The sequence below is a fragment of the Rhipicephalus microplus genome, chromosome X (assembly GCF_043290135.1).
Source record: "Rhipicephalus microplus isolate Deutch F79 chromosome X, USDA_Rmic, whole genome shotgun sequence".
NCBI lineage: Eukaryota > Metazoa > Arthropoda > Arachnida > Ixodida > Ixodidae > Rhipicephalus > Rhipicephalus microplus.
The window spans coordinates 324,901,990-324,928,179 of NC_134710.1; the positions used below are offsets into that span (position 1 = coordinate 324,901,990).

A 26,190-nucleotide genomic window follows, 5' to 3' on the forward strand; every position below is an offset into this window, starting at 1 on the left:
GTGACAACTGGATGATGTGCAGTATACCATCATGAAGGCTTGCCTCTGTTCGGGTTTAATTTAACGCTGACAGTACATGCCCGTATCATCATCAGCCGAACTATGGCCACTGCAGGGCCAAGGCCTCTCCCACGTTCCACCAATCAACTCGGCCCTGTGCCTTCTGTTGACACGTCATACCTGTGAACTTTTTAATCTCATCTGCCCACCTTAATTTTCTTCTCCCTCCCACACGTGCGTGTGTGTGTGTGCACATGCGTGTGTTCTTTTGTGCAGTTGTCCGGTGTTGCCTGCTGTACTCGTGGTGCTAGAAGCCTAGCTAGGCACCTTTTACTGCAGCTTTAAATATTCATGTCTCATCAATTGTCAAAACTGTGAATTAACTTTAAATAAACTTAAACTTCATAGAAAGCAAGGAATAAAAAAATATATTACCTAACATGACTCTATAACTATATGTGTATAGAAAGGTCCACTATTAAACGGAACACCGGAGCGCATGTCGTCTGCTCGGCACCACCGCCGGCCGGCTGCGGCAACTAGTTTCGCGCAGGAGCAGTGAGTGCTATGGGCGGCGCTCTTTTGTCATCTGCTACAGTTGCGGTCGCTCTTGAGCTCGTCGCGAAGCCAGTCGTCCCTGCGTTTTGAAATTTGTCTGTAGGCTGCATGGCCACGCTCAGATGGAAAGTTATGCCAACACTGACATAAAACTAGATTATGTAAAATACTACCTCAATAACGTTTTAGGCAGCTCAAGAAGCATACCCTTTCCTTTAATGACGTCTTTTTCTAGTGTCGCTAAATAAAAGAATATTTTTCTTGTAGAGTGCGTATTTCATTTGCTACAATGCAGATTTGAGCGGCTACAGTGCGTTAGGTGAACAAACAATTTACAAGCGTCTTTAACTGGCGCCACCAGGAAGCTTCCTTGAAGCGGGCAATTCTTTATCTAATGAGAAGGCGAACGAAAGACGCCTACTGATTATGTCAAATGACATTTATCTGATTGTAGATTATTCCTTCATTTTCCTTTTAGCAAAAAAAAAAAAAAGCAAGTATTTTCAAAATTTTGCGATGAGCTGAACAGTGGCCGCAATTGTAGCAGACGACAAAAAAACGCCGCCCACAGCGCTCACTGCTCCTGCGTCAAACTAATTGCCGCAACCAGCAACCAGTGGTGCCAAGAAAATGACACGCACTCCGGTGTTCCCTTCAACAGCGCACTCCTCTGTACATGTGCATGCAACCTTGGCCTTAAGTAATAGAGCCACTTTAATTCGGTTTCAGCTAAATGACATTGCCTTGAATGTTAATGAGAAATAACAGACAATGATGCCAACAAAAGTATAGGGGATGTTCATTGAAGAAATTGTAATGTAAATGTGAAAAAGAAGTCGACAAAAAGATAGCTTGCCACCATTAAGAAAGAAAAGTGGACGAAAAGACAACTTGCTGCTGGCAAGTTATCCATTCGTTTACTTTTTTTTTCACATTGATGTTACAATTACCTCTAATACATTCCCTATACTTACGGGGGCACCATTGTCAGTTCTTATTAATACTGCATCTAACCAAGAAAATGAGCCCTTAAATTCACACTTCTTTCATTGCCTTGTATGTAAAGCAACAAAGTACAGATAGGGTACAGCATGTGTGACAGCCCAATAGAACAGTTTTAAACCTGAAATACCAAAGCACTTAATCAGAAATTGGTGACGCCTCATGCTATCACAATGTCTATCCACTAATAAAAGAGTATAAAGTATGTATAATATTACCAGAAAGAGTATGAGCTGTATCTTGACATCCACATTCAGGTCGTCCCCTGAAAACATGAGAATAGTGAGAAAAAGCATAAACATTACAGTAATGCCCGAAGAACAGGGCACTCGTGATGAAGCAATGAAAGTGCACCTTACCACCTCCACAAGCTGCCCATACATAAATGAGGTGCTCATTGCTATGCAGATTATGACTAAATTGAAAAACAATTGAAAGTTTTCATACATATCAATACAGTAGAGAGATCAAATTCAACGACTTTGTTTTTCATAAATAGCTGTTAGAGTCAATGACACAAACATTACAGCAGACTCGCGATAATTCAAACTCTGATAATTCAAACATTTGGTTAATTAAAAAAATTCAATTTTTTGGTTGGCCCTCTATTCTTTCAATGTATTTAAAAGTCTCTTAATTCAAACTCCATCATTCCGTTCATTCATACTTTTTGCAGGTCCATACCAGAAAATATCAGTTGCTTTCCTATAATTTAAAAAATTTGCGAGCTCATATAATCCTAACAGTCTAAAAATGAAAAATGGGCACCTGAAGCCTTCAAGAAAAGAGGTTTTGCAAGTAAACAAATGTTTGAAACAAAGCACACGCATGGTAAACTGTGATACTTCTCAACCCGTATGGAGAGCTTCGTGCTGAAGGCACATACCTATAGCAATGAAGCAGTTCGCAATTGACGATGTATTGAAAAGGTCTGATCAGCAGTAAATGGCCATTAAACTTGTCGACTTTACACCCCTGCTTTCTGTTCACTGTGTGCAATTAGGGATTAAAAAGACTTAAAAAATTTTGAAATGTGATAAAATCAATGCCTAATCATAATGTGTGCTGTCACCCCACCGAGAGTCATCTATCTGAGAACTTATGATAATGCAAACTTCTTGATAAATCAAACCAAATTAAGAGGTGCCTTCGAGTTTGAATTACCGAGAGTCGACTGAATGTTACAAGCGCTATGACACAAAGAAAGACTTGATAATTAGTGATGAGAAAGAGGGCTGTAGATTGATTTGCAAGCCATATAAAAATACTTCACATTCTATTTGATTTGCACCTAGCACTTACGAATTCATATTAAATTTGGTTTCAAAAACTACTATTCACAGACCCCTAATGAAATATTACTGTCTGTGTGTCTAGAAAAAAAAATACAAAAGAGAGAAAGAAGCCCACCGATGAGCATAGGGAATGACTGTCCATTTTCCCTGATGTAGGCCGCCAGCCTCTCCATGCAGGCATCTTCATCCACACCACCTTCGTTCCAAAGAACCACTACAAAGACAAGGCATTATGCTCTTTAAAAGGTTAAGTTAACTACTGCCCAAAGTCCTTTTACTGTGTTGCAAAAATCCCAGGATGCCAGCCGAGAAGCTGTGAGGTGAATGTCAATGTGAATATTCAGAAGCTTACCAATTAAAAAAAAAAAAAAAAACTAGCAAAAATTTTTAATACAGCAACCATGCTCATACGTTCTTGAAGGGCCATAAGAAATGAAGAAAACAGCAAGGAAATGCAAAAGCCAAGAAACAGGAAAAATAAAAAAAAAAAGCAACACAAACTTATTTCAATGTTTATGATTAAAAAAATTGGCCCCGTATCTGCATGTTTCTGCAAATGTCATCGAAAGATGATAGTCTTGCGCGTGAAGAGAGTGAACAAGACATTTATTTGATGTTCTCTGCAAGAAAATTGGTGAGTGGTATTCTGGAGGCGCTGCGTTAGAGTGCCTCGAGCATGCAGCGGAGGCCAACGAGAGCATAAAGTCACGTCACACGCGAGTCATGAGCACCATCTGGCAGTTTTCTTAGAAAACAAAGCGCGTGGCTCTGAGACCGGTGTGCGCCCCCATCTTAGAGGTGATAAGGTGTAGAATGCAAGGCAATGGGTAGGTGCCACCATCGTCTCGTCTTAGCAAAGCGTTGGAAACACTCCCCGTTCTGTGCAAGAGTTGAATGGTCAGCGCAGTGTGATAAGCGCTATGGTCCTTAAAATTACTTATGTATGCCTTTTCTAGTAAAAGGCGCACATGCAGAATATATACGTGTTGTTATGGTGCCCCAGACGTGGGCAATAATTGCTTTTTAATTGACAATCGCACAAGCATGAGCTCTCAACCTTGAGCAACATTGGTGGGCGCTGCGGATGGGGTCGACCATTTCAAGTACCAGATGCCGTTAAGAGTGAACAAACGAAGAAATGGACAGACAGACAGACAGACCAAAATTTTTGCGTCGAAGGTCCCCGAGAAAGATTATCGTCCTAAAAAAAAAGTGCAAAGGTGCTTCAACAAAACACGTTTCGGGGCTAGTTGCCATCATAATCTCGTTTAAAATATTGCAGCCCTACTCTTTTTTACCCTTTGTGCGACAGTGACACATATACATATGTCCCACTTTTCCATCTTTGAGAGTCTCTCGCATCACCCTTGCAATTAGCGTAACGCTAAGTCACACATATCTTATACCGAAGTCTTCGTAAGCTCAAGGAGAATTATCTTACCATGATTTCAAAGGGCAGTTGTACTGTTGCAATGGCATTGAATTTTGGTCAAATATTTTTTTTTATGATAGCGTCTGAATTTTCCTCTTCTTCAGATTGGTAGAACTTATCAATCAAAATGTCAAAGTATTCCTCTTATTTTCGTTTTTAAGAGAGGTGACTTAAGCTTCCAGTCACCATGTGTCTTTGCACATCTGTGCAATAACTTGACCGATAAGTGCATTGGAACGATCCCCTGCCGAAATGCAACCCTCACCCCTCAAGAACAGTTGTGGATATTGCTGCATGGAAATATTTTTATTAATATTGTATACCTCTAGAAAAGTTTGGACATATTCAAGGACAACAGCTACACTCGATAATTTTGACAGCAAAAGTAAGGACAGCAATATGAACAAAAGAAAGGGTTGATGCATTAGGTGGTCTCACAAGAGGCGCAACTGGAGGTGTTCACCAAAAATGAGGGCTGCACACCTTTTTTCTTCACAACTTGAAAAGTGGCACTCAGGGATGCCACTTCTCAAGTTTGGCTGTTTTATGCCTAATACCTGCTGATGTAATCACTAGGTGGTGTCTTCATGAAACTTGTGGTGACCCCGCTATTAACTGCAGCGGACGATCACCGCGGGTTCACGCTTAGCGAGCCACAGGGCCGCTACTCCGTTCACTCGCGTGTAGCGCCCCGCTCCGCGCGCGCTCAACTAACAAGGCGTTTAGCGCGGCGCGGCAAATAGACAGTGTTCTAATGTAAAAGTACACAACACTTTATTGCCTCTGGCGGCACCCCGAACAACAGTACAACGTCCGCTCCCGGGACGCGGGTAGCAAAGGCACCCGCACGCGGACGTTCACAATAAGGGGAAAACCGCGAGCACGTCGCAGCTGGCAATGGCGAGCTTTGACACGCCGGTCGGGAAAAGGTCCCTCGCGGCTATGCTGCGCACTCTCACGATGGCCAATGGGCCTGGTCGCGAGTGTTAGGGCAAACTTCGTACGCGTAGGCCTAACGCAGGTGCGGCTCGTTGTGGTACGACCACTTCAAGCACTAGGCACCGCTCTGGGCTTAGCGTACGCTACCGAAGCCAACACTCAAGTAAACATGCCTGCCGGGATGCCCAAGGCCATCCTGGGCAGGCTACCGTCCGCGATTCCCAAAGGGGACGCGGACGAAGGAAAACACGTGCTTACCCGGCGCTGTCCACGGAGAAGAGACCGCTCTCTCGGCGCGCGCGTACCGCGCGCCGTGCCCGCACGTGGCGCCATCTATCGCCACGTGGTGTTAACAGGGCAGGAAAGCAAAAGGGTGTGGCCGTGTGGCGGAATGCCCGCGAAATGGTCGCAGGCGCGCCTCAGATCCCCACATCCTCCTCTCCTTAATTCACCCTATATACCGGTCTGCAAAGGCAGCCGGTCGTCGCCCATGCATGCAAAGGCGTCATGCAATGGGCAACAGCTAGCCTCAGCCTCGCTCTGCTACTGCTGCTGAAGAAAAAAAATAAACAACACAAGAATACACTTGACAAATACAAGGGCTCCGCGGAAGAGGGGTAACAGAAGTTCATGATGCTCACGCAAGAGCGCGTCCACGGCTCGGAGGGGCAGCGTCACGTAATGTCTGACTTGGGTGATTGTGTGGATGCGAGAGTTCAAGAGGAGGGTTCTGGTTGAGGCCTTCACGCGAGGAACGGGCTCACCTTCGTTTCGTTGATGTTGACGACAGCCCTGCGAGTCCGACGAACGCCGCCTCGGTGGATGTTCGGATGGACCTCGCTGCGACAGCCGGCCCTTCTGCTGGAATAATGGTTGCCAAATCCATTGGCTGCGAGGCGTCCTGCGGCGTCGGTCGAGTCGTGCACAGCGTCTGCGACAGCTGGCCTCGTGCAGGTCTCCGAACACCTTTAGAGTCCAAAGTGGTGTAGGGGTCGGTGGCTTCCTAAGTTGTCGCCACACGCACACACACCTCCGATGGTCGGGTCTCTCCAAACGCGCACCGCAAGGGAAGCGCAGAGTGTCATTTGTCCCTCTCCCCACGCTAAAGCATCAATTCACAATCCCCTCCTCCAGTGAGAAGAAAAAAAAGAAAAGACGAAAAAAAAAAAACATCAAGTAAACAACACTCAAATGACAATCAGCAGCAGTAACTGGGTGGAACAGACTTCTTTGCAAGCACTGGCTGTAAAGAAGTTAGCTAACTGAGGCTAGAAAGCTGAAATGAGGGCCTTCGGTTGCGGAAATAACCCCGCCGTCCGGCGCGAAATCACTAAGGTGACCGCTTCCTCAGATTATACCGGTGCGTGGTCCGAATGCGGTCCGCCGCGCCGGGTGTGCGCCGTTGCTTGCGCGAAGAGCCACTGGGCGCTGGCGCAGGCTCGTCAGACCTCGACGCAAAGGCTTTCAGGTCTGCGATATGGGCACGGCTGAGTTTTCCCGAAAGCGGGTCTTTCAGCAAGTACGCGAGTGGAGTCCAAGCTTTTTCCACTCGGTACGGACCAAGCCACTTTGGAGCGAGCGAAGTTGAGAAACCCTTGCTCGCGTCGCTAAGAGCGTGGTTGCGCTTCAGGATGAGGTCACCCACCTTAAATGAAAGGTGGCGACGTTTTCGGTCGTACTGGGCCTTTTGCTCGGCCCTGGCCGATGCCAAACTTTGCCTCGCTCTACTGAGAGCTCGACAAAGCCTGTCCCGAAGTGTGGAAGCGTAAGCAGAACAGTCTGCCGGTTCTTCCTCGTCTCCGAGCTGGCATTGCATGACACTGGTCACCGGATTTGCCAACTCCCTTCCGAAATTAAGGAAGGCGGGAGAGAAACCAGTAGAGCGACTCTCGGAGGTTCGGATTGCAAACGCGAGTTCACTCAAATGGTCTGCCCAGTCCCTTTGACTTTCGGCAAAGGCCGCCAACATCGGTTTGAGCGTACGATTAGTTCGCTCCGTCAAATTGGACTGGGGATGGTAGGGCGAAGTGGTGCAGTGATCTATTCCTAGGGAACGGCACGTATTACCAAACACCCGAGCGGTGAAATACGACGCATTGTCCGTGATCAATCTTTTCGGAAAGCCGAACCGACAAAACACTTCCTGTAGCCTCTCTAGCACCGCTCGCGCTGTCACTTTCCGCAGCGGAAACAGCTCCACCCATTTGGAAAAATGATCAACAAATACCATCAGATGTATGAACCCCTGCTTACTCCTGGGGAACGGCCCTATTAGATCGCAGGTGGCTACTTGCCACGGACGCTCACTGACAATCGGTTTCATCAAGCCGGGCGGCTTGCCACCCCTTGATTTCACCGTTTGACAGACGTAGCAGGAACGGCAATAGCGAAAAATGTCACGCTTCATGCCAAGCCAAGTCACAACCTTGCTCAGTGTCGCAAAAACTTTAGAGCCACTCAGGTGACCGGCAATGGGCTCGTCATGAGAGGCTCGCAACAGTGCGGCTCTCAGACTTTTGGGCATAACCACCTTAAACGGGTCTATGGACTCGTCGTCAGTGGCTATATACTTCAGCAGGAGCCCGTCATGGTTCAGCAAAATGAATCCGCCGGGGACTCAGCGACACACGCTGTTTCAGCCCCCTAATCGCGCCCGCCGCAGAACAAGCAGCGTAACGGCGCACCTCTCAAGACGGTTTAACGGCGCCCGCCGCAAAGCAAGCAGCGTATACGGCGCTCCGTCCCTCCGAGACTCGAAACGGATCACTCTGCTGAGCCTTCAGTAGCTCTTCGCTGCCGAAAGCAACTCCCATTCTCCCAAATGGGGGAGTCTGGTATCGCGCCCACTCAGGACCGCAGCAACCGCCGCGTGCACGGCGTCACGGGTTCGCTCTCGGCACGGTGGCCTTCGGAAAGTTCCCCCCGCTCGGCCGCTACGCAGTGCGCCGCTTACCTGGATAGCAGCCAAGGTCGTCCTCATGGGGACTCCCCCTTTTCGCCGCTGTTTCGCCCCCGACGCTTGCCAGTGCTAAGGCACCGCGAGCGGCCGTCGCACCGGAAGCCAGGTTCTCGGCAGATAACAGGGGGCACGAGATAGCGCGTCAGCTACCACGCAGGAGTGTATTCACCACAAAAAGGGGTGACGACACAGGCGAGCGCCGAAGGGCGCCCGTCGATTGAGGCGGTGGCCTCTTTGTGCAACGCGGCATGCCACGGAGCAGACATGTTGCGACGAGCCTGAATCGCGCAGGCGAACCGGCTTGCTAAGACTAACCAAAGGCTTAATGAGCCTTTGATACGGCGTTGGGTACCAAACTGCTAGGTTGCATAGCAGCCAGCGGGCAAAATTCGGCAACGGCTGAGGCCGCGGTGCCGATCTGCGCCCCGGAAGCTCCAATGAGAGCCGTTTCGGGGCGCTGTGACATGGAACTGCCATGCATTCCAAAGGGAGCAGTAGTAGTCCAATTTGCCCTTGTGCACTGTTCGGGTTGGGCTATGGCCCCGGACCCAAAACACGCTACCTCTCCAGTGGGAGCTGATACGTAGCGCCTCGTGTCATCCCGACTGGGGCTTGTGACATGTGAGGGTGCGCGATTGTGATGCTCAAGGGGGGTACTGGCCCTGTTCTCCAGGAATGCGGTATCTGCTAAAAGCGTCAGCGGACAGAACTCACGCGGAGCAGAAAAACTCGGGCAAACGCGGCGAGCCTGATTCGCAAAGGCGGGCCGACTCGGCTAAGACTAATCAAAGGCTTAATGAGCCTTTGATACCGCGTTGGGCGCCAGTGTGGTGACCCCGCTATTAACTGCAGCGGACGATCACCGCGGGTTCACGCTTAGCGAGCCACAGGGCCGCTACTCCGTTCACTCGCGTGTAGCGCCCCGCTCCGCGCGCGCTCAACTAACAAGGCGTTTAGCGCGGCGCGGCAAATAGACAGTGTTCTAATGTAAAAGTACACAACACTTTATTGCCTCTGGCGGCACCCCGAACAACAGTACAACGTCCGCTCCCGGGACGCGGGTAGCAAAGGCACCCGCACGCGGACGTTCACAATAAGGGGAAAACCGCGAGCACGTCGCAGCTGGCAATGGCGAGCTTTGACACGCCGGTCGGGAAAAGGTCTCTCGCGGCTATGCTGCGCACTCTCACGATGGCCAATGGGCCTGGTCGCGAGTGTTAGGGCAAACTTCGTACGCGTAGGCCTAACGCAGGTGCGGCTCGTTGTGGTACGACCACTTCAAGCACTAGGCACCGCTCTGGGCTTAGCGTACGCTACCGAAGCCAACACTCAAGTAAACACGCCTCCCGGGACGCCCAAGGCCATCCTGGGCAGGCTACCGTCCGCGATTCCCAAAGGGGACGCGGACGAAGGAAAACACGTGCTTACCCGGCGCTGTCCACGGAGAAGAGACCGCTCTCTCGGCGCGCGCGTACCGCGCGCCGTGCCCGCACGTGGCGCCATCTATCGCCACGTGGTGTTAACAGGGCAGGAAAGCAAAAGGGTGTGGCCGTGTGGCGGAATGCCCGCGAAATGGTCGCAGGCGCGCCTCAGATCCCCACAAACTGTTTTCCCACATTTTAAAAATACTCTCACAAGTTTAGTTCAGTGAACTACTGGCTTGACTTTTTGACAAAATTTGTTTGAATCTATTTCTCTGTAGTATACAAGACTACACCACCACCGGTTTTTATATCAGTTCAAAAATATAGCGGTGGGTGGGTGGGTTGGTTGGGAGGGGGGGGGGGGGGGGTGGACGCACTGGATTTTTTCCCTTTTTTTTTGCACCAAAAGAAAGGGGGGGAAAGAGATCCTGCAAAAACAAAAGGGAGAAGGGGGGGTACCAATCACAAGTGCCAACAGCGGTGTTGCGGTCTTATAATGAATGGCTTGGAGTGGCCGAACACACGAGGTAAGTTTCCCACTACGGTGACAGTCTCAGCGGGCAGCCTAAATTCTCGTGCCATCAAATCAACAAGCAAAAATTTTTATTTCCGTCAAAACAACTCGTGTATGTCTTCCTAGGACACACATGAACACATGGAACGGTGCAGCTGGCTGCCACGAAAGCGCATGTCAAAGCTTTGGCTTTGCTCACTATTAGATTCTTTAGACAGGAACACCAAAAAGCTTCTAGCCTTTTTTTTTTTTTTTCATGTCTTTACTGCCTTCAATCTACCTCTGCATTAGCCCCGTGTCCTCAGAGCTCGTAGATCACTATTGCGTCGCGGCGACCGTGGTTTTGTGCACGGCGGCGGTTGTGGCAAACTGTATCCATTTTCAATCCGCGTGCAGTGGCTGTGCACGTGCCTTCAAAACGAAGTCGTTTTATGCTTTCTATGATCGCATCTGCCACAGTCTTGTCCACACTTTGCCGAGAGCAGCGTTGCTTTGACTGGTCAAGCATTGGACGCACACACACTTTCGGGGTACTGCCAGTGTCGTCGCCATACAAGACTGTGTCAAGAACAACCATGGTTTCATCCACAGCGACTGTGTCAACAACCACATACACTGTAAAAGACAATGCGTGCGCTGGTCACACGCATACTTCTGAAGCTTAGAGCATCCTGCTCTCGATCGGCTTTCGTTCGCTGGTTTCGGTACTAAATTTCATACCACATGCCACGATTTGGAAAAGTGTTCGGAACATTCAAATTATGGGCCCATAGACACAGTAGAATTTGGCTAAGGAATTTCATGAATTCGTATCGGCTGCCGTTTTGCAGCATTGAGACTACTGTATGTTTAGATGAATTCCTCTTAAATTCGTTTATAATAAAATGCGGTGGGGTCGCAAAAACCCTGTAGTGGACTGACCTCCATTTTAGTCAATGCGGCCAGATTACACACAAAATCAGATTTCCAGGAGATTTTGATGACAACTGTACAAACGGAAAAAATGGTCGGAATCCAAGAGTCTCCCGAAAAATCCGGGAGACTTGGCAGGTATGATATAGGCAAACCTGCAAAGGGTTAATGACCAATTATGTTCCCTGGCACACTGATTGATGCTATGCCTAATTCGAACAACCTAACCTTTGCTAAATGATAGGGGTATCATCATGTAAACACAACTGTGGCTTACTGCACAAGCAACTTCACGTGTTTTGTTCCACAGCAGGGAATCACCAGGTCGCTCGCTACTGCAGACTAGAGCTGTACAATAGTAAAATTTTGGACACAAAGTGAGTTTGAATACATATTGAAGTGATAATGCCTAAGCATATTCTGATAATATAGCAACATGAAAAGTGTTTCTTTTAGCTAGGTGGATGATGCAGAAGCAGAGTGGTGTTTCATAGCTGCCCTGTCAAAAACGAGGCAATATTTATGTAAATGATTTGGTGCAACCAAAGTGTTGCTGGCTACATGTCACGGGCAAAGATGCCATTACCTCAGCCCCTCCTCCTCTTTCAACTTCTGTGGAAGCCCAACTTATGTGGCGGGCGAAGGTCTGCTCCATTGGAGTTGAGATTTCCAAATATGCCTCGTAGACAACATACAAGAACATCTGAAATTATAGGTGGTGAAAAATTTCAATGTCTGATTTCTTTTAACTTCCTGCCCGAATTTCAGCTCCAAAACAGCATTACTTGAAACCCCCGCCTTTGCCCCATCTTTAACCTCCATGCTCGAACCAGTGTTTTCTTAGTCAATACATATGCAACAGTAGTGCAGCTTGAAAGGCAGCTTTGCTGCAATGCAACAATGAGGTAAGGTGAAGCATATTAAAAATCTGAAGGTGTTACTTCTAATTGGACATTGCCAGTATTTGTCTTTGAAAAGTTCAAATAGTAAAATTTTAGTGCAAATCGAATCGAATAGAAAGCACTATTCGGAATTTCTATTATTCACACACCCCTACGACAGACCCTGTTCTGATCACCTACCCTGCTTGATATAAATCCTCTAATATGTGGCCTCAGGTTTGCCATAGCAATTGAATGATATGGTGAGTTTAAAGTCCCCAAACCACCATATGATTATGGGAGACCGTAGTGAAGGACTCCGGAAATTTCGACCTCCTGGGGTTCTTTAACGTGCACTCAAATCTGAGCACATGGGCCTGCGGCATTTTTGCCTCCATCGAAAATGCAGCCGCCGCAGCTGGGATTCGATCTTGCGACCTGCGGGTCAGCAGCCTAATACTTTAGCCACTAGACCACTGCGGCGGGGCAGAGTCCCAGGAGGACTGGTCAGAAAAGTCTGTGCCCACATTGGCAGGGCACAGCCAAAGCATGTGGTCAAAATTGTTATATTCGTAGCCACAGTGTGGGCATACAGTTGAGGAGTCAGAATTGATCCTGCTTAGTGTCGTTGGTGTGATGAATATACGAGTCTGCAACTGTCTGTAAGTGATTGCTTGTGCTATGTTGAGCTTTGTGTGAAGAAGAAGAAAAAGTTCGTTTTAACGTTTTGACCTATGATGTGAGGAGAGTTCGTGGTATGACAAAAGCGGGTCTTTGTGGTCGAGGTTCTTGTAGGCAGCATTGAAGTAAGGGGGCGGACCACAGACACGGAAAGCGAATTCTCACACTAGTTGATTTGCCCGCTCGTTTGGGTTGCAGCCAGGATATGCGGAAATGCTACCGTAAAAGCAGAATATAGGTATAATTAAAACAGAATGCAATGAAGAGTCGACCCTTGTTTCATATACCAGTAATTGGCAGAAAAAAATTCGGTAGTCTCGGGGCAATTGGCAGCTGAAGTCGAAAGCCTCCAATGCCATCGTGAGCATCGGCAGCGGCGCCGCTGGGCAAGGCTAGGCAAGGTCTACAGTGCTCTAGCAACGCCATTTTGCCTCTGTTATCTGCTGTGAGTCTGCTGTTTGCCATTTCCTTCAGAAATGAGTAGTATACTCGGGGACAACTTTATGTGGCAATAAAGGGAAAGCTACGGGGGCAGAGCTACTGCACATGTACTGCTCGGCGAAGTGGTCTGGCTAGACTCGCTTTTGGAATGATGGCCGTGTTCCCATAATACCAGAGCATAGAACTTGCTACGTCTGCTTACACAACCATTTGCAAGTGAAATTCGACACAAGCTCTTTCGGTGAGTCGTCGGAATAACTGGCGGGCGACCCGCGCTCACCTAAAGACGAAGACTCCATTTTGACTATGAGGTGCACCTAAAACGTCCAATGTTTTAAGACATGAAAAACGCAAAATTACACTCTATAAAGCAAAAAAAAAACTAATATCTCCTTGGTGCGGTCAATGCCTCTTTATATACAGCATCCTGTAGAAAATAAAGTGGATTTTACGATTGTTGCACTGAAAACAGACGCATTTGTGAGACTACCGTATTTACTTGCGTAATGAATGCATTTTCTATTTTCAGAAAAATCGAAGCAAAGTTGGGGGTGCGTTTATTATGCGGGACAAATTTTATGAAAACTTCTTCGGGAGAGCAAAAATGCAGCAATGCAAAAAAAAAAGTTAGGTCGCTTAGCCTTTTGCAATTCACATACGGGTGCATTATTCGAAAACAGCTTCTTTGTTGCACTTAACTCATCTTCGGTGGTTGATGGAGCTATCTTCTGCAAGCTGCCACTCGCGCCGCCCATGCACGCCATAACAGCGTTTTATGGCTATCTTTTCTCGCAATCGTTCAATCGCAACAGTGGTATCTCCTGTGATCTCGAGGGGCGCCTAGAAGTGTGCGCTACGACGCACTTTGCAAAGTTCGCGGCAACCTCGCACGATGACCGCCATGACACCATTGACATTGTAGCAAGTAATCGAAATTGCAGCAAGCTACCCGCAAAGCATCAAAACGAACCATCGATAACAAGATTAACGCTAAAATAGGGCTGCCGCCTCGCTTCCACATGAGAAGTTCCTGTATGCACAATCACTATCTTTTCTGGGCGACAAGCGACTTTTCACAACAGGAAATCCTGTCATTCTCCCTCAGAAATCGCGTGCACATGATTGGGCCTTAAAGTCTTGTTTTAGCAGGAAGAGACCGTCGGTTGGCGTGAGAAGTTTCGAGACCTTCGCTCGTCATGAGCTTATGAGCTGCAATATCTATACACTTGCACCATACAGATAAAGAAGACGAGGGACGTGCAGCGCACAGATATACAGAAAAACAACATAGCATGCAGCGATGGGCGAAGGGTGAGGGGGGAAGAAGCGAGCAGAGGTGGGTCAGCATAATAAAAAGACTAAAGAGACCCAACAGGTAAGAAGGCGCCAGGTGTCATTTAGCGGGACCGCAGCGGATGAATTTAGGGGGTGCATTTATTACGTGGGGGAAAATAAACCGCAATTTTGATGACTGAAATTATGGGTGCATTTATAATGCTAGGGCATTCATTATGCGATTAAATACGGTATATTCTTCGGTGGCACACGCCCACTTTGACAATGAAGGGAAGGCAACAAAACCACAGAAAGTTGTACGAAGTATAGTCAACGAAACTTTACTATAGGTAAAAAAAAAAAAAAAAAACGACACTGACACCAGTGATGCTTCGAAGTCTGAATGAACGTTAGGGGGTCAGAGAGGTAAAAAAATAAAGAAGCAGTGTGCCATGCATGTATCTCCTGCGTAATGCTTGCATTTTATCAGAAAGGTAAGCCTTAATTTACTTTTATTTTTGGTTATGTTCATGATAGCTACCGTAAGAATTCTGATAAGCGACTTTTTTGCATTTCCGGTGCTCACAATATTTTTTCACGGAAAATTTACACCACGTAATGATCACATCCAGAAGTTGGAGTCAACTTTTTTGAAAACAAAAACAAAAAAACAAAAAGTGCGATCATTATGCGAGTATATATGGTATCTATATGCGTAGGCCCATTCTTCGTATTGATCACAGGCACAGAGGTAAGCTAGCAATGTCGTGACAAAGGAACAGCCATGCATCTGGCAGTGGCTGATCACACCGTGCTTCCCCTGTTTTGCCTTGCCTATACGATTAACATGGACAATACTTCACTCACAATAAACCAGTTCGTAGTTTGCACTTTGTTATAGTTGTTTGTTGCATCCCAGTAGGTTTTCCCACTGTATTCATTGCTTTACAAGCAGAGTGAAAATCATAAAGATGTTTTTGATCTTTCATTCACGCCAAGTGCCGTCTGTGGCACAAACGAGAGGAGCTCTCACACATCCACATTGGTCAGCAATACTCCTTTACATGATTTGAAAATTAGGAGTGTCTGTGAAGCGCAAAGGGTCTTACTTTGGTGACCCCTGTCTCCTGAAAGCCAGTCTCGAAGTGCCCAAAGAGTCTCTTCTGTCACAAGCCTTGGGAATCTGAAAAGAATGAAGGGCATCAATTAGCACTCTGTTTCCATGTATGAAACTTCCAAAAAAAAAAAAAGAAGGGGTATTCTACAATGTTATTTATACACCAAAGTTTGGTGGTAGATAACAAATATTTACCGGTGTTTCAGAAAACCAATTAGCAGGTCATTTCCACGGTTGCTCACGATTTGTGCAGACTCCCTGCAGACAGAGCGTATTAATTTCAGTTTCTAACAAACCTCCTACCTGTTAGAACAAGCAATATACTCACTGTGTTGAAATGATTTCGTCCCGTGTTCGTCTGTACATAAGAACAGGGCCTCCAAATCTAAGGGAAGTTCAAAACGAAAGCACATAGAAATCACAATGGCATTTCACTATGGGAAAAGACACTCATGATAATGTTATATTTCTTGAAATACCTGTTCAGTTGCTCCAGATTGTTCAAGTTCAGGTACCCTCTGATGGTTCGCTTTACGATAGGCTCTGTAAACAAGCAAAAATGAAATCATTGACATTCACAAAACTTTGTTGTAAATCAAACATCAGAAACACCAAATTCTCTCTACAAAAAATGTAGCACATTATATTCTATGAATGCCTTAATACTGTTACTATTTAAGGGCACTCTGCAACACTTTTTGAATATAGAAAATGCTGCAGATTCATCGTTATGGCTCCTGTAAACATACAAGCCACATAGCATATTTACAGCATAGCACTCAGTAGGTGTTTCCAATGTCATTTCAAGAACAGCCAAACATGCTCAGTGAAGTTTTTTTTTTCATTTCAAAATAAATAAAGATATATGCATCCTCCTTCCAACGCACCAAACAGACCTTCTCATATCGATAAACTGTCTACTTATTCTCAGGCTTGTGTGAATAGTAAATTTGAGGTTTGAAGCAATTTCGAACCTACAGTAATATTGGTCAAATAATTTTGAATCAAATCCAAATAGTGCAAAATACCTATTATAAAACGAAATGGGCATATTGTCATGACCCAACAACCGACAATAGTTTAATAAAAATTGAAACAAGATCTGAGCGAATGCCTCTTTGTTTTGTTTTTTTCAAAGGAAGTAGAAACAACTTTGAATAGTAGCAGGATTTGACTTGTGATAGGATCGAAGACATAGCCTGTAAAATATAATATCTGGGGTTTTGCATCCACAACAACCTGAAAAAAGTGTTGGATTTTAAAATTCGCTAAGAGCATATAAGCTGGTATAACAAGCCCTTAAACTCAAGAAAGATAAACCAATAAAGGTAACATGTTCATTTAACCTTGAAGTAGGGCTTCATAACAGTGCGAATTTCCCGCAGATATGAGATACTGCTTATAACTCAAGTCCTAGGAACAACAAATATCCGCACTATAAGCGGTAATGCACTATAACAAAGGTGAACTTTGTCAAGGGCCACAGTTGCATGTGTTAAGCATGCAGCCTTGCATGTCTGAGAAATTAAGCTAGCGATGCGTGGTGCTTACAACCAATTAAATTTCCAAATGTTCAAAAAATTTAATGTTCAAGGACTCTCGTTTTTAACGAAATGAATGCGAAGGGGAGAGAGGAGTCTAACAAAAAAAAGCACCACCATGGAAATTTATTGAGAGCTTCTCAGACCGCCTTGACAGTGGTGAGAATGTCTACCAGCATTTTGGAGCAGCCACTGGAGCAGGCAAAATCTGCTTTTGGAGCAGCTACCTCCGTGTTTGGAGCAGGCACGGGCAATTCATAATATACATAAAGGAAAAAAATTTAGCCTTAATATAGTTTAATGTTCCCTCAGTTTACATAATCACTTATACAGAAGCAGCAAGCCCGTAAAATAAGCACAAAATATAAACAAAAACAGGGTCATACACATAACCGGAGGCATAAAACAGTGAAGGATATTGCACAACAATTAAGCTACCTGCAGCATGAAGTTCTAGCAGCGTGCGTGCACTCACTCACATATGTGTGCACACGAGGAAGTGAGAGGGGGGGGGCACTGCAACGAACCTTCGCCCATCTCCCTAGATGGGGAACCCTCAGAATGCGTGCACGCACGCACACACATGCACACACGCACATTCGAAGCTTCTTACAGCGTACAGCACCGAGAACGCGGCTAACTGCGTGCTAAACATAGTATCCATAAACCACCAAGTACCAATTGACACAGCTAGACTTCCCTCACTAGATAAGGTTCTAGCGTTGAATGTTGCCAAGTTCAGGTTCCAATGGCGGCCTGTCCGGATCCAGAGATTCTTAGCACCCTCTGCTGCGTTGCAGATCTGACCGCCGCCGTGGTCAGTTGCTTCGCAGCTGCTGGGGACTGAGGGCCGTGAGTTATTTGACGTATGCATGTGGGAGGTAGTGGCCAGATACTGCACCAGGGTGGCCAATCCTTCTCTGGTGAGGGAGTGCGTTCCCGGCGGTGGTTACCGGTGAGGCCGCACCCCAGGCCTTTAAATGCAGTTCCATCAACACGCGGATTTTTTTTTTTTTAATCCGGTTGGGAACTGCGTGGCACCGGGATTTGAACCACGGACCTCTTGCATGTGAGGCGGATGCTCTAACTACTACGCCATCGCCGCACCCGAGGAGCTAGAGGGTGTTAAAGAGGGTGTTCGAGGAGCTAGAGGGTGTTAAATGGGATATAATAGGGCTCAGTGAGGTTAGGAGGACAGATGAGGCCTATACTGTGCTACAGAATGGGCACGTCCTTTGCTATCGGGGCTTGGCAGACAGAAGAGAACTGGGAGTGGGGTTCCTAATTCGCAGAAACATAGCTGGCAACATAGAGGAATACTATAGCATTAATGAAAGGGTGGTAGGTATTGTAATTAAACTGAATAAAAGATACAAGATGAAGGTAGTACAGGCTTACGCGCCTACATCCAGCCATGATGACGCTTCAGTTGAAATGACGTGGAATCGGCAATGAGTAAGGTAAAAACACAGTATACTATAGTGATGGGCGACTTTAATGCAAAGGTAGGAAAGAAGCAGGCTGGAGACCAGGCAGTAGGAGATTATGGCATGGGTATTAGAAACGCCAGAGGAGAGCTACTAGTAGAATTCGCAGAACGCAATAATTTGCGGATTTTGAATACCTTCTACCGAAAACGAGAAAACCGCAAGTGGACATGGAGGAGCCCTAATGGCGAAAATAAGAACGAAATAGACTTTATAATGACCACACACCCAGGAATTGTGCCGGATGTGGAAGTGGTTGGCAAGGTACGATGCAGTGACCATAGAATGGTACGGTCTCGAATTCGCCTAGACTTGAAGAAGAAACGACAAAAACTGATACGCAAGAACCCAATCAATGTGCTAGCACTGAGAGGGAAAGTACAGGAATTCAGAGTGTCGCTGCAGAACAGGTACTCGGCTCTTAGTGAGGAAACCAACCTTAGCGTAGATACAATGAATGATAATCTGACGAGTATCATTACGGAGTGTGCAGTGGAAGTTGGAGGCAGGGTAGTTAGACAGGACACTGGCAAGCTTTCCCAGGAAACGAAGAACCTAATTAAGAAGCGTCAAATCATGAAAGTGTCAAGTACAACAGACAAAATAGAACTGGCAGAGCTTTCGAAGTTGATCAATAGACATAAAGTATGCGATGTAAGAAGGTATAACATGGAGAGAATTGAACACGCTCTGAAAAACGGAGGAAGCGTCAAAGCAGTGAAGAGGAAACTTGGGATAGGCAAAAGTCGGATGTATGCACTAAGGGACAAAGAAGGCAAAATACTACCAATATGGATAGGACAGTTAAAATAGCGGAGGAGTTTTACAGAGATCTCTACAGTAGCCGAGACAACCACGACCTTAATACTATAAGAAGTCAGAAAAGTTTTGGAGAGCATGCAAAGAGGCAAAGCTGCTGGTGAGGATCAGGTAACATCGGACCTGCTGAAAGATGGAGGACAGATTGTGTTAGAAAAACTAGCCACCCTATTTACAAGGTGTCTCCCGACGGGAAGGGTACCAGAGTCTTGGAAGAACGCTAACATCATCTTAATACATAAGAAAGGAGATGACAAGGACTTGAAGAATTACAGGCCGATTAGCTTGCTATCTGTAGTATACAAGCTATTCACAAAGGTAATTGCTAACAGAGTAAAGAAAACATTAGAATTCAATCAACCAAAGGAACAAGCAGGATTTCGAACAGGCTACTCAACAATTGACCACATTCATACTATCAATCAGGTAATAGAGAAATGCTCAGAGTATAACCAACCACTATACATAGCCTTCATAGATTACGAGAAGGCGTTTGATTCAGAAGAAATATCAGCCGTCATGCAGACACTGCGGAATCAGGGCGTAGATGAAGTATATATAAACATTCTGGAAGAAATCTACAGGGGATCAACTGCTACCATAGTGCTTCATAAAGAAAGCAACAGAATACCAATCAAGAAGGGTGTAAGGCAGGGGGACACAATCTCCCCAACGTTATTTACCGCGTGCTTACAGGAGGTTTTCAGAAGCCTAGAATGGGAACAGTTAGGGATAAGAGGTAATGGAGAATACCTTAGTAACTTGCGCTTCGCCGATGACATTGCATTGCTGAGTAACTCAGGGGACGAATTGCAACTCATGATTACGGAGTTAGACAAGGAGAGCAGAAACGTGGGTCTTAATATAATCTGCAGAAAACAAAAGTAATGTACAACAACCTAGGAAAAGAGCAGCGCTTCGAGATAGGTAATAGTGCACTTGAAGTTGTAAAAGACTGTCTACTTAGGGCAGGTAATAACCGCAGAGCCTAACCACGAGATTGAAGTAACTAGAAGAATAAGAATGGGCTGGAGCACATTCGGCAAGCACTCTCAAATTATGACAGGTAGATTGCCACTATCCCTCAAGAGGAAGGTATATAACAGCTGTATCTTGCCGGTACTTAGCTACGGAGCAGAAACCTGGAGACTTACAAAGAGGGTTCAGCTTAAATCGAGGACGATGCAGCGAGCAATGGAAAGAAAAATGGTAGGTGTAACCTTAAAAGACAAGAAGAGAGCAGAGTGAATTAGGGGACAAACGGGGGTTAAGGATATCATAGTTGAAATAAAGAAGAGGAAATGGACATGGGCCGGGCATGTAGCGCGTAGACAGGATAACCGCTGGTCATTAAGGGCAACTAACTGGATTCCCAGAGAAGGGAAGCGGGTTAGGGGGAGACAGAAGGTTAGGTGGGCAGATGAGATTAAGAAGTTTGCGGGTATAAATTGGCAGCAGCAAGCACAGGACCGGGTTAACTGGCAGAACATGGGAAAGGCCTTTGTCCTGCAGTGGACGTAGTCAGGCTGATGATGATGATAACCAATTGGCATCTCTTTATGTGTGCCATCGCCGCTAAAGAAGGAATAAATACAGTGTCACAGCAAATATTGCCTAAAGTGCTCTCCACAGAGCTATTTCTTTCTGTTTGCCAACTTTTAGGAATGACTGGCTGTATTTCGAAACTCTTGCGGAGTCCAGGATACACAGCAGACGCAGCGACTGGCATAGCAACGAAACAGACATAAGCGGCTGTCCTCGATAAATGTGTGCCGCGATTTTCTACTAGGTGAAAACACACAGATTTTTTGAGACGCTATATGGTCGCAGGGAGCTGATCGTGTACAGGCTAGTTGCATGCAGCATTTCACCTACTAGGTGTACACTTCGTGCGAAACCGCTCTGCACCCTGTCCGCTTCAGACCACACACAGATGCGGCGAGAAAGCTATTACAGTAAAACCTCGTTAATTCGAAGTCACTGGGACCGCAAGAAATCTCATTAAGTGGGTTTTTGAATTAACAGAACATACAAAAATTTGGAGGCAAGGAACTTGCAATTATTAAAGTAGTCAGGGCTGATCGTTTGGTGTGCTGGCTAGTTTGTGGCTCCAAGGGTTACAGTTTTCCCCAATACCTGGTCTTAATTTTGCCGCAAACACGGAGCAACAACGGGCCTCGCTGCTGCTACCGAAAAAAAGGAAAAAAAAAAAAAAAGCTGTCGTGATCAACTGAAGGGCGCGCCTGCCGAATACAAGACATGCTGCACTGCAACACAGTAGTAACACGTGGGCAGCATGTCGCCTGCTGCTCGCTGCCGTCAGCACGTCATGATGCGACCATTCACCTATACTTTCTGGTAAAATAAAGAATTTGATAAGGGTCAATGTGACAAATTCGCGATATGTTTTGGCTGGAAAGCATGATCATTGAAGCTTTTGACCTTAGCCTCAAAGTACACGTTGCAAGCAAGAATTCCTCCAGCAATGCAAGGGCGCGAATTGCTGGAGCAACCGGCAATCGTAAGTTTGCATCGCAAATTCCACCAAACTGACCTTTAATAAATTTCTTTACAATCCCAGAAAAAATGGGTAAATTATGACGCGCTGACGTAATGAGAAACATGCAATATGCTGCCCACGCTTGTAGGGCTTGTGTGCTCCAGCTGTCATTCATTAGCATCACTAAGTTGCATAGCCTTGTGGCTCTTAAAGGCCATCGTTTTCGCGCATTTGAGGTGAAATCGGGACTAGAAATTGGCACATGGCATCCAAAGTTTTCGAATTAACCGGACTGGTGCTGACCGCCGCTTTAAATTATCCACTCAGACTTACATAGCCAAATACAAGACTGCAGAAATATTTCAAAGTAAGCGCGATTTAGAAATAACAGAGTTTGAATTGAAGAGGTTTTACTGTACGTTAACGCGATGATGCAAGCTTTGTGCAAGGGATGCTCGAGCGGTCCTTGCTACTGAGGCACGTTTGGGTTGTCGACCTATGATAGCGTGGCGTCTCCTTACCAGCGATTCACAATGCTCAACTTCGCAACAGCGAGCTACTTTCGTTTCTGTGAAGCGGTGAACGCTGAACACGGTACAACAATCGAGGTGGCAGCGATTGACACTAAGCCACACGTACGGTTTTTAGCGGCAATGTCATACTGGCGCGCTTTTCAGTGGTCGCCATATCGCCTTTCTTTCTTTGCTCGTGATTACAAGAAAAGGCACCACCGTAATTGTGAGAAAGTCAGAATAATTTATCGATCGATTCCGTGCTCTTGTAGCTACGCAATTGCAAATAAATGCAGCAGCACAAGTGTATAAGATGACGACCATCACGGAATATTTGCTCATATATGTACACTAAGCATTACTTTCGGTTCCAAACTAGCTTGTGATGCAGCTATAGCGCAAATCACACAGAAAAGACCATTTTGGAGCAGTATGGCGCAGTAATTTCCAGTTGGTGTAGGTTGGTGCAATTGACCCAAGTTTCCCACAATTGCCTTGAGTATGGCATTACACAGAAAGTATGTCGACTCGCATCCAAAATTTCATGCACCGAATGACACAGATCATTCGATTTCGTGAGCATGCACCCAATTTCAAGACACCACAACTGAATCGCGAACCACCATTTGAGCGCTACCAGTGCCACCTTTATTTCCATTAAAAATAAGTATCCCTCCTTTCAAGTGGAAGCACCGCAAAGACTTTCGTTTCCGTACCAAACTGCAACCTAAACTGCACGTTACCACTACCGAAATCCAACCTATGCCGATTAGGTCTAGCCTACCATGTAGCTTGCTGTCGCGGAAAGTTTGTCTAAGACATGAATATGGGGCGTTGAAAAGATAGCACTAAAGCATTTAACCAAGAACAGCGTGCATGATAGAAAGTTTGTGTTAGTGGCCGGATGATCAAGGATGATAAAAGCCTGCCAGCTCATATTTAAGACCTGGCATTGGCAGCCAACTGGAAAGCCTGTGTTATAAAGCCATAAAACCTTTAGATTTACAGACGAGGTAGCAAGCTCGATGAAGACGCTTATAAACTACCGTAAAAACTGAAATACAGGTCAATTAAAAAAAGTAATGAAAAGTTTACCCTTGTCTTATATACTGGTCATTGGCAGCAAAAAATGAGGAGCTCTTGCATCAATGGGCAGCTGTGGTGCAATTTTATCTGGACAGAGGTGTTCTGGACAGAGGCGTTTTGGACAGAGGCGTTTTGGACAGAGGCGTTTTGGACAATCTGGACAGAGGCGTTCTGTTCGTTACGTCATTAAGCGGTTGGTCCGCATCGGTCGCGAGGACAAGGGGAAACAAATAGCCAATGCGAGAAATGAAGGCCTGCGTCGCAATTTTTACGTCGGCTTGAGGATCAGTTGACTGCAATTGAAACGTGACGCGTGGAGTGTCTCTGTGGGATGCGCTCTGTGTGAAAAGAGATGCGTCGAGCGTCTCTGTGGCACGCACGCTGTGTCTTCGACCTGCGAAGGACACACCCAGTGACAGTGATGACCACACTCAGTGTGTCTGCGAGGGACGCAGCATGCTCGTCACACCACGGAGCGAATGATGATGAGTGGGGCGAAGATTGAAAGGGTTTCATCGGTAAACCGTGAATCCGCCATCTGTCAGTCTGTCTGTGCGTACGCCTGTCTGTCTGTCCGAGCGTCTCTGTCTGTCTGCCCATCCCTCTGTCTGCTTGTCTGTCCGTCCATCTGTGTCTACGACAACGAACACAGACAGACAGACAAGGTGGCTATGACAAGGGAGGAGGAATTGAGCCACAGCATAAGTGCACGAGGCCCGCTGCGACGCCATTTTCTCAAAGTATCCAGATACCGGAAGGCCCAAAGCGCTGACATTTAAATTTAATCCATGCCGCCTCGCATCCACCGGTTTCGTTTCGGACAGTCTTTCCGACCGTTCGTTCGCCTCCGCCCAAGGAACGGACGAAAACAGACACGTGACATCTTGGCTCACATGACATAGAATGTCACGGCATTCAACACGGCTCAAATGTGCCAATCACGAGCAACTCGATGGAACGGAACACCTCCATGCGGATTTAGAACACGTATAAAATTGCATCACTGAAGTTCAAAGCATTTATTGCCCTCGTGAGCATCAACAGCAGCACCGTTGCGCATGGCTAGGTAAGGACTTCAGTGTTCTAACAAGGTTATTTAGCCTCAGTCTGCTGTTTTCGATTTCCTTCAGAAATTAGTGGTAGCGGATAGCAGTCTATGATAAAATTTAAGAAAAAAGTTATCAAGCATGTTAAAGCGCACGGCGACCTGGCGGCACAATGGGAATTCAGTGCATTAGAGAAAAGCGTTCGATACTGGGGGAGCCAAAAGCAGTGCATCACACCCTGCAGCAAGAAAAAAAAAAAAGAAAAAAAAGAAAACCATCATTTCGTGTACAGTGAACCCCGATCTGGAAACGCTAATCGCCGAATTCATCCGGGAGCTGCGTGCAAGGTCGCTACCCGTAACAGTGAAGTACATCCGAATTAAAGCTCTCAAGATAACACGCAACTCTGGGATCATGAAGGTGCCATTCAAGGAATTGTCATCATGGGTGCGCGGATATATGAAGCAGCAAGGCTTTGCGCTAAGGCGGCATACTTCCATCTTTCCGCGAATGCTGCATCAGTAACACATTGGATGGAATGGAGGACGATGTACTCTGGGACTTTACTATAGTGAAAAACAGACTTGTCGGAATCAAGCTCAGACGAGTCTGAGTGACAGCACTTTGTGGCCTTCTGTTGTATAACTACATGTTAGCGCCTAAATAAAAAATGTCACCAAAGTGCAGCTGGCCTGGTTATGTTGTGTATTCACCAAGGTAAGGGTTCGCCGCAATACTTAGTGATATTTATTAAAAATTTCTCTTTCGGATATTCAAAATTTGAGAGGTCGACCTACATTTCTGTTCGACCTATATTCCAGTTTTTATGGTAAGCGCAGTTCATGAGGACGGGATCACACAAGCCATGTTTAGTCGCCCTCCTCACTCAGCACACAAAAAAGAACAGGTACAGTGATCGAAGAGGGACATTTTATTTTATATATCGAGATGTAATTTAGTTTTGACTGGTTCTGTTTAGAACAAATGCCACGTCTATTGTTGAATGTTCGGAAGAAAACCCTTAAACGGGATCGTAAGTGTTGTGTGCCTGCGAGGCAACGCCTCTTCCTAAAAAAGTCTTTCAACTTTGCAAAGGACCCCTTCTGTAAGAAATTTTTAGCGCAGTTGTGTGACCGGTGCATAATACACATTTAAATCGGCGCTTTCGTAACTTAGCACACCTATACTACAATGAAACCACCTTTACAGGGGGTTACATGCGACATAATATACACCTATTCGTTCATTTCGAATACCTTGAAATTTTAAATATCTTAACTTAAATTAATTCATTCCAATATTTGAAGCATTCAAATATTCATGAAGGACTTTTTTTTTCTCCTATAATCATGCAAGGTGGCACGCACTACACCCACGTTATTTAACATGCTGGATGCTAAGTTGATCACTTCTCTTGCACTAATGACATAGCGATGATGGTTACTCATGCATATACCCGTTTTCAAAATCATAGGTACATTAGTTGCTGCACTCTTTACCTTATGCACCTCGCTAGCAAGACACCTTACCAGGCACAGCTTGATGTTAGATAACTGAATTCATTTCAATATGCCAAATCTGGATTTTGTTACAATCGGTGAAGCTGACACAGTACAAAATTCTGCCCATCAAGTAATCCCTGAGCAATGCCAGACTTTCACACAACAATAATGCTGCCTCTGTGCATACTTACCACAGCTGTAACAGGGTGCTCCTATGTGAATACCTGCCAAGTTCAAGGATTCTGAATACGGGAGATTTGCGCAACG

At 46.0% G+C, this 26,190-nt stretch overlaps 1 protein-coding gene across 3 annotated transcripts in view; it reads right to left on the bottom strand.

Moving 5' to 3' along the window:
- The window catches only part of LOC119186533 (phosphatidylserine lipase ABHD16A), a 98,114-nt gene that overhangs the window by 15,079 nt on the left and 56,845 nt on the right, over positions 1–26,190 (bottom strand). For all 3 annotated transcript variants that reach the window (XM_075879604.1, XM_075879605.1, XM_075879603.1), the window contains exons 14-19: positions 15,910–15,973; positions 15,759–15,815; positions 15,626–15,688; positions 15,423–15,496; positions 2,971–3,069; positions 1,779–1,825 (exon numbers count right to left, since the gene is read on the bottom strand). In XM_075879604.1, coding sequence (XP_075735719.1) covers positions 1,779–1,825; positions 2,971–3,069; positions 15,423–15,496; positions 15,626–15,688; positions 15,759–15,815; positions 15,910–15,973 — 404 coding nt within the window. The remainder of the gene's footprint in view (positions 1–1,778; positions 1,826–2,970; positions 3,070–15,422; positions 15,497–15,625; positions 15,689–15,758; positions 15,816–15,909; positions 15,974–26,190) is intronic.